At 43.1% G+C, this 8628-nt stretch overlaps 1 protein-coding gene across 2 annotated transcripts; it reads right to left on the bottom strand.

Moving 5' to 3' along the window:
• Positions 1–2621: 2621 nt before the first annotated feature.
• Positions 2622–8153, bottom strand: LOC134204525 (uncharacterized). Of its 2 annotated transcripts, XM_062679337.1 has the most exons (14): positions 8046–8153; positions 7741–7986; positions 7409–7681; positions 7113–7348; positions 6523–6801; positions 6217–6463; positions 5945–6157; positions 5547–5878; positions 5355–5491; positions 4742–4998; positions 4503–4667; positions 4103–4443; positions 3863–4042; positions 2622–3803 (listed from the first exon to the last, which is right to left on the bottom strand). In XM_062679337.1, the coding sequence occupies exons 12-14, from the start codon at positions 4439–4441 to the stop codon at positions 2667–2669; spliced, it is 1656 nt and encodes a 551-aa protein (XP_062535321.1). In that variant the 5' UTR covers positions 4442–4443; positions 4503–4667; positions 4742–4998; positions 5355–5491; positions 5547–5878; positions 5945–6157; positions 6217–6463; positions 6523–6801; positions 7113–7348; positions 7409–7681; positions 7741–7986; positions 8046–8153; the 3' UTR covers positions 2622–2666. The 2 variants fall into 2 exon arrangements, with proteins under 2 accessions (XP_062535321.1, XP_062535323.1); XM_062679339.1 differs by lacking the exons at positions 4503–4667; positions 4742–4998; positions 5355–5491; ... (6 more) ...; positions 7741–7986; positions 8046–8153 and having other exon boundaries at positions 4103–4215; positions 4289–4313.
• Between the last annotated feature and the right edge of the window lie 475 nt (positions 8154–8628).

The following is an 8628-nucleotide window of genomic DNA, read 5'->3' as shown; positions in this document are numbered from 1 at the left end:
GAGGAACTTCCGGAGGAATTCCCGGAGGAACTTCCGGAGGAATTCCCGGAGGAACTTCCGGAGGAATTCCTGGAGGAACTTCCGGAGGAATTCCCGGAGGAACTTCCGGAGGAATTCCCGGAGGAACTTCCGGAGGAATTCCCGGAGGAACTTCCGGAGGAATTCCTGGAGGAATTCCTGAAGGAATTCCCGGAGGAACTTCCGGAGGAACTTCTGGAGGAACTTCCGGAGGAATTCCCGGAGGAACTTCCGGAGGAATTCCTGGAGGAACTTCCGGAGGAATTCCTGGAGGAACTTCCGGAGGAATTCCTGGAGGAACTTCCGGAGGAATTCCTGGAGGAACTTCCGGAGGAATTCCTGGAGGAACTTCCGGAGGAATTACTGGAGGATCTTCCGGAGGAATTCCTGGAGGATCTTCCGGAGGATTTCCTGGAGGATCTTCCGGAGGAATTCCTGGAGGAACTTCCGAAGGAATTCCTGAAGGATCTTCCGAAGGAATTCCTGAAGGAACTTCCGAAGGAATTCCTGAAGGAACTTCCGAAGGAATTCCTGGAGGAACTTCCGGAGGAATTCTCGAAAGAACTTCCGGAGGAATTCCCGAAGGTACTTGCGGAGGAATTCCCGAAGGATTTTCCGGAGGAACTCCCGAAGGAACTTTCGAAGGAATTCCCGAGGGATCTTCCGAAGGAACTTCCGGAGGAATTTCCCACAGAAACTTCCGAAGGAATTCCTGGAGGAACTTTCGAAGGAATTCCTGGAGGAACTTCCGAGGAATTCCTGGAGGAACTTCCGAAATAATTTCCGGAGGAACTTCCGAAGGAATTCCTGGAGGAATTTCCGAAGGAATTCCTGAAGGAACTCCCAAAGGAATTTCTGGAGGAACTTCCGGAGGAATTCCTGGAGGAACTTCCGAGGAATTCGTGGAGGAACTTCCGAGGAATTCCTGGAGGAACTTCCGGAGGAATTCCTGGAGGAACTTCCGGAGGAATTCCTGGAGGAACTTCCGGAGGAATTCCTGGAGGAACTTCCGGAGGAATTTCTGGAGGAACTTCCGGAGGAATTCCTGGAGGAACTTCCGGAGGAATTTCTGGAGGAACTTCCGGAGATATTCCTGGAGGAACTTCCGGAGGAATTCCTGGAGGAACTTTCGGAGGAATTCCTGGAGGAACTTTCGGAGGAATTCCTGGAGGAACTTCCGGAGGAATTCCTGAAGGAACTTCCGGAGGAATTCCTGGAGGAACTTCCGGAGGAATTCCTGGAGGAACTTCCGGAGGAATTCCTGGAGGAACTTCCGGAGGAATTCCTGGAGGAACTTCCGGAGGAATTCCGGTAGGAAGTTCGTGGTGAAGGGCAGGAGGAACTTCCGGAGGAATTCCTGGAGGAACTTCCGGAGGAATTCCTGGAGGAACTTCCGGAGGAATTCCTGGAGGAACTTCCGGAGGAATTCCTGGAGGAACTTCCGGAGGAATTCCTGGAGGAACTTCCGGAGGAATTCCTGGAGGAACTTCTGGAGGAATTCCTGGAGGAACTTCCGGATGAATTCCTGGAGGAACTTCCGGAGGAATTCCTGGAGGAACTTCCGGATGAATTCCTGAAGGAACTTCCGGAGGAATTCCTGGAGGAACTTCCGGAGCAATTCCTGGAGGAACTTCCGGAGCAATTCCCGGACGAACTTCCGGAGGAATTACTGGAGGATCTTCCGGAGGAATTCCTGGAGGATCTTCCGGAGGATTTCCTGGAGGAACTTCCGAAGGAATTCCTGAAGGAACTTCCGAAGGAATTCCTGGAGGAACTTCCGGAGGAATTCTCGAGAGAACTTCCGGAGGAATTCCCGAAGGAACTTTCGAAGGAATTCCCGAGGGATCTTCCGGAGGAATTTCCGCAGGAACTTCCGGAGGAATTCCCGAAGGAACTTCCGGAGGAATTCCTGGAAGAACTTGAAGGAATTCCTGGAGGAACTTCCGAGGAATTCCTGGAGGAACTTCCGAAATAATTTCCGGAGGAACTTCCGAAGGAATTCCTGGAGAAATTTCCGAAGGAATTCCTGAAGGAACTTCCGAAGGAATTTCTGGAGGAACTTCCGGAGGAATTCCTGGAGGAACTTCCGAGGAATTCCTGGAGGAACTTCCGAGGAATTCCTGGAGGAACTTCCGAGGAATTCCCGGAGGAACTTCCGGAGGAATTCCCGGAGGAACTTCCGGAGGAATTCCCGGAGGAACTTGCGGAGGAATTCCCGGAGGAACTTGCGGAGGAATTCCCGGAGGAACTTCCGGAGGAATTTCCGGATGAACTTTCGTAGGAATTCCCGGAGGAACTTCCGTAGAAATTCCTGGAGGAACTTCCGAAGGAATTCCTTTAGGAACTTACTTTATTCTTCTTCTTAGCCTGGATCGCTCTATCGAACATGCAGTTTCCAAGTCTTGAAATCAAGGATTGTTTGGAGTACCGTGGATCACCTAGGAAAACTGTAACATGAGCAAAATATAATACGTCTATAATGGAGCTATTCTGAATCAAAGGTATTGTGGAGACCCCGTATGTCACACTGTTGGGAATTTTTCGGATTATTTTCTGAGTATTTATTTTAGCACACATGGTTTAATAATTTGAGTCTTTTCATCTTCATTGCTCTTTATTTGCAACATCTGTAAATCTAACATGTATTGTTAAATTCTAACATTTATTGTTTGTTTTACAATTTCTCTTTGAGTATTTTTCATTTTATTTGTGTAATAGTTGCCCAAAAGCTCAGGCATAACGATATTATAAAAATAAAGACGGCTTCTTTCTAAGCATTTGCCCCATACATTCTCATTTTTAGTTATTTTGATAATATTTGTTTCTGTTTTACACCAAATCATGCATAACCCGAAATCAGAATTAGTTAAAAAAATTTGGGCTTGAATTTGATAATAATACTCATGCTCCTGAGCAAGTTCAATTATTCCATTTTTAAATCTAACAAATGAATTAGGCTTAGTGGCTAAATCTTCGATGGTCAACTGCCGGTCAAGGTGAGTGTGGCTTAGTCGGAATGGGCATTTGATCTCTACTGTGAATTTACCGCAGCACCGGCAAGACCCTATCGCATCCGGAGATGCAGCAAGGAATGGATGATCAGCACTCAGAAAAATTCCACATGTTGAAATGATGCCTTCCTCGTGGTTATGCTTCCATAATTTGATAAGTTCATCTCGCGCTATTGGCTCGTTCTTTCTTCCATATGTTAATGCGGGTGTTTGAAAGGTTTTCAGATAAGGATGACAGATTGCTTTCAAAGTAGTCAGTTTTGGGGGTGGAAATTCATTAGATGCACATACTACATGTTTCATGATAGACGCTGTAATCCTACCGATTCTTACCCAGTGCCACAATTCCGACTGATACTGTGATTGTGTTAATCTTTCTACTCGCCTAATGTCTTCACTGTTCAAACGAAATAGCTTCGTAGCTGCTACATCCCGTAACTCTTGTAGCGTTTTTGTTTCATGCTCAACTTCGAAATTATTCTGAAGAAGGATGTTCTTGTTCGTAAATATTTCGTCAGGAATCATACGGGTTTCGCATTGACTGCAACAAAATTGATCACCATCACACATTGAATGAAGAACTAATAAGTTCGATCCATTCGACTTGAGTTCCTTTAAAAGTGTTTCGATATCCTCCCTGGGACGGGAAGGAGGTGCATCATACCACCGTTTTGTTTGCTTGCCATAACTGATATTCTCAACTTTGTTGTATAAATCCTCCCGAATTCGCTTTGGTGGCTGCTTCCAGTAGGCAGGTAGATCTGTCACAGTTACCTATTAAATATTTGTTTGAGATATTATGTAATTTATTAAAAACAATGCACAAAAAATACCCTTCGATCGATGGATTGTGCATGGAGATTGGCTAAATAATATAGCATCGCACTCACATGAGAGCAAGTTTCGGTGAAACCAGCTACACAATCACAGTGTGCACTTAAAACAGTTCCTAAGTTATCGATGATGGCCCATGGTTTCAACAAAGAGTTCCTTAGTTTCATGGAATGTACCACCTGAAAAAATTATCACCAAATTAAAACGTGATGTATTCGTTTCAAGCATAATTTGCTTACTTTAGCAATCACTACATAATTATTATTTAGCATTCCTCCATACACGGAATTCACAAATCCGGCTTCATATTTCCTGTATCCTTCCAGGCTACGATGGTTTTTCATAGGATTACCTGTATAAGGTGACCGGTAGTTCAGCAAGTACTCTACAACATGCCCAGTTGTAACATTCAGTGGTAGCTCTACCTTTTTATAATCCAGCTGGTAGGGATCGTTGTACAGAATGATACTAATTTTCTCTATATATCGCTTGTACACATTTGGATCACTCCTTGGAAGATTCCGTGCATAAGCTGACAGCCGTGTACCCGTTGGTTTAAGGTTGCTAGCTTGAATCATGACTGAAGCATGTAGAATTATTGATAAAAATTATGATTAATTTACCATAAATACAAATTACCGTTGAAACAATAGAAGTGTAGTATATTCAGTAGATACACTATTCTGGCCAAAAACGAACGATGAAGCCGGAAATAAATTTTGAATACTATTCCACGATTATACAGGCAGTCGAATCGAAGGTTTAAAGAACTGGAAATAGGAGTACGTCTGTTTGCAGTCGAAGCTGAGAAAGCAAGGGATTGAAAAGTTTGAAACACAAATTCAATATAGAAAAATAACAAATAATATGATACCTACCCGGAAGCGAATTCGGAATTGAGAAACGGTTAATGCCGCTACTGTGGAACTATGACGGCGAAAAAAGAAACTCAGTACACACCAGAACTGATGGATATGGCTGACTCGGAAAACTTGAAGAACGGGCCTGAACAAGGATGGTATCTTCAGATTAGTCCTACGTGTTGCAGAGACCCGGGATTGGCACCAACGTATGGTATACCGCCAATATGTACGGTAGTTAGCACACAAAACTCAATTTGCGAAAGCGCGAGTAGCTGAAAAGTTAATCACAAATTATCCAGCTTTCCGCAAGCGGTAATGGCTGTTAGCTTGCCTGTGGGCTAGTCTCTGATTTTACGTTCGTGGAGGTCAACTGCACCCACCGTTCCGAGCATTTTGATCAATGTTATCAATGTTGTAAATAAGAAGGCGTAAATCCACTCCATCAGCACCTTTTTTCATACCACATTGATATATCCTCGAAAACATATATACATAATCCTCGAAACGGTGGGTGCAGTTGACCTCCACAAACGTTAAATCAAAGACTAGTCCGCAGGCAAGCCGGCGGCCATTACCGCTCGCGGAAAACTGGATACATAAAACATGTTAGCGAATGAATAGAACTTACTCGGAGGTGGTATCCAACGGTGAAAATGGCACAAGCGGACATACGATCAAGTAGGAAAAAATAATATATTTTTCTCTGTATATAGCTTGGTCACAATCGTATTTAATTTCGATCATAGACAGATTTGCAGCTGAAAACTAAGAATAAAAAATACTTTATTTGTAACAATGACTCATCTTCGAAATAACTTACCAGAATTGCCAGGAGCGTTTGATAATAAGTTTATTATCAAAACACGGAAATACGGCGGAAACACTGGTCTAGAAACACAAGGTTATCCAGGTCTAGATCATTAAACTCTCCATATACTATACTAGAGTATTAATACGATATCGGATGCGCGCAAGCAGTAGCCGAGCAGAAACTCAAGGAAAGAGACAATGCCGGAAAAAAGTGACTCGGAATCTAAGCAGACATCGATTCTACAGGACAGATGTACTTCTGCTCGATTCTACTTGCTACAGAGACGACATCAGGGTTGACGTTGGCAGCTGGTGCGCAATGCTCAGGGAAAGATCGAGAGGCTAAAAAAGTTTCAATCACAAATTAAAAACAAAATAGTTTTGAATAAATAATAAAATAAAGCTTACCCGGAAGCAGCATCCAACGGTGAAATTGAGAAAAAAATAATGATTTGAAAAGCTGGGCGATCGCGATCTACTAGGACTTCGACTTCACCGGTCAGGTGCACTTCTTCTTCTTCTGTATATCACTGTATATCTGTCTACGGTATATCACCGACGCTGTTAAGGAAAGTGTACGGCTACTGGAACACACAACTCAATTTGGGAAAGTGCGAATAACTGAAAAGTAGTTATCACAAATTAGACATAAAACATGTTAGCAAATCAATCAAACTTACTCGGAAGAGGCATCCAAATTCCAACGGTAAAAACCGATGACTCAGATGGCAAAACAGCGCAATCAACCCAATCAATCCAATTGTGAAACTGTCACAAACCGAATCTCTCGGAAAGTTGGAAGAGCGCTTTGGCTTTATTGATCAGGTGTACTTATATTTCTGGCCGGTTCTGCAGAGACCCGGGGATGGTACCAACGTACGGTATATTACAGACGCTGTTAGAAAGACGTTGCCAAAGCGCGGTTAACTGAAAAGTAGTAATCACAAATGAAACATAAAATATGTTAGAAAATCAATAGAACTTACTCGGAATCGGCTCCAACGGAGAAAATGGCACAAACGGTTGACCCGGACGGCAAAACAGCGCAATCAACCCAATCAATCCAAGGGTGAAACTGCCAGAAAACGAATCTCTCAGCGCACTGGCTTTACTGATTAGGTGTACTTCTTCTTCTTCTTCTGGCCGGTTTTGCGTGCTGCAGAGATCCGGAGATGGTCCGGGGATGGTACGGTATATCGCCTACACTGTTAGGGAAGGTGCACGACAGCTGGGGCACTCAACTCAATTTGGGAAAGCGCGAATAGCTGAAAAGTAGTAATCTATATACATAAAAATGAATTTCTGTCTGTCTGACCCTTAAAGACTTGGAAACTACTGAACCGATCAGTGTTAAAATTTGTATGCAAAGGTTTTCAGTGCCGGGGAAGATTTTTAGAATGATTCGAGACCCCTCACCCCTGTAGTAAAGAGGACTTCCATACAAATCAAACACAAATTTCTGCATAACTTGAAAATTGATCAGGCAAACTAACAAATTTTGCATGTAGGATGTCTGCTGGGTCAACTAGTCACGAATAAAACAACTAAAACATGTTAGCAAATCAATAGAACTTACTCGGTTTTACTCCAACGAATATAATCGCATAAACGGATGACCCGGACGGCAAAACAGCTCAGTCAGCTCAAAGAATCCAACGGTGAAACGGTCAGAGAACGGATCATCCGGAAAGTTTGACTTCAACTCTACAGGTCAGGTGTACTTGGGGAATGGTATCAGCGTATGGTATATCGCCAACGCGTACGGTGTACGGCAGCTGGTCCACAAAACTCAATTTGCGAAAGCGCAAGTAACTAAAAAGTAGTATTCGCAAATTAAACATAAAAACATGTTAGCAAATCAATCGAACTTACTCGGAAGCGTAATCCAACGGTAAAACGCGATGACTTGGATGGCAAACCAGCGCAATAAACTCAATCAATCCAATGGCGAATCTGCCAGAAAACGAATCTCTCGAGAAGTTGGAAGAGCACTTTGGCTTTACTGATTAGGTGTACTTCTTCTTCTTCTTCTAAGCGGTTCTGCCTGCTGCAGAAATCTGGGGATGGTACGGTATATCACTGACGCTGTTCGAAAATGTGTACGGCAACTGGAACACACAACACAATTAGGGAAATAGCGAGTAACTGAAAAGTGTTAAACACAAATTAAACATAAAATATGTTAGAAAATCAATAGAACATACTCGGAAGCGGCATCCAACGGTAAAAATGGCACAAAGGGATGACTCAGACGGCAAAGCAGCGCAATCTCCAACGGTAAAGCTGCCAGAAAACGGATCACTCGGAAAGTTGGAAGTGTGACACCTTGACTTTACTGGTCGAATCTGCCTGTTACAGAGACCCGGGGAACGGCACGAACGTATGGTATATCGCCGAAGATGTTGGGAAAGGTGTACGGCCCCTGGCACACAAAACTCAATTTAGGAAAACTGAAAAGTTTGAAACACAAATTTAACATAAAATAGGTCAGCAAATCATAAACACTTACCCGGATGTAGCCTCGAACGGATCAGGAGCAATGGTCCATAAACAATGATTGGTAGGGTAAGACGGTATAATGCGCCCCACCTGGCCAAAACGCCCCCCTTTGATTTCTAGAAAATTATAACTAACTAAGGGTCAAATTCAGTTGGTACCTATACATATTTGTAAAACCATCATCCTATGTGAATATGGGATTATTTTTGTATTACTTAATGAAAATATTTGCAAAATACAAAAAGTCACAGTTTTGATGTAACTTTTAATGTTTGTTTGCTGAACATTCTGGAGCGACTCTGGCATACTGTCCGCAAAACTTGCACTGGAACACTCAGTTGGGCAACAAAATTACTTTTCTCAGTGGTTAATATAATATAAAATTGCTTCCATCTTAAAAAATGTAACGATTTTCGAAAACATGTTTCACTGGCCAAAACGCCCCAGTGTAGGCAGGACGATATGCCCTTACCAACTGGACACAAGCGCAGCGAGCCTGCAGCAGTTGCTTCCAAATTGTATGGAAAATATTGAAATGTAATTCATACCTGCTTGGATGGACCTATGTTGGTTTTTTAATGTCAAGCGCATAA

The sequence above is a fragment of the Armigeres subalbatus genome, unplaced genomic scaffold (assembly GCF_024139115.2).
Source record: "Armigeres subalbatus isolate Guangzhou_Male unplaced genomic scaffold, GZ_Asu_2 Contig638, whole genome shotgun sequence".
NCBI lineage: Eukaryota > Metazoa > Arthropoda > Insecta > Diptera > Culicidae > Armigeres > Armigeres subalbatus.
Note: the sequence above shows the minus strand (reverse complement) of the source record. Positions and strands in the feature narration are given on the sequence as shown.

Excerpts from the sequence above, each read along its gene's own strand:
- LOC134204525 (XM_062679337.1), bottom strand. The coding sequence starts at position 4,441 with ATGATTCAAGCTAGCAACCTTAAACCAACGGGTACACGGCTGTCAGCT. Across the intron at positions 4,043-4,102 it reads ATTATGTAGTGATTGCTAAA|GTGGTACATTCCATGAAACT; the intron begins GTAAGCAAATTA and ends TAATTTTTTCAG. Across the intron at positions 3,804-3,862 it reads CACAATCCATCGATCGAAGG|GTAACTGTGACAGATCTACC; the intron begins GTATTTTTTGTG and ends AATATTTAATAG.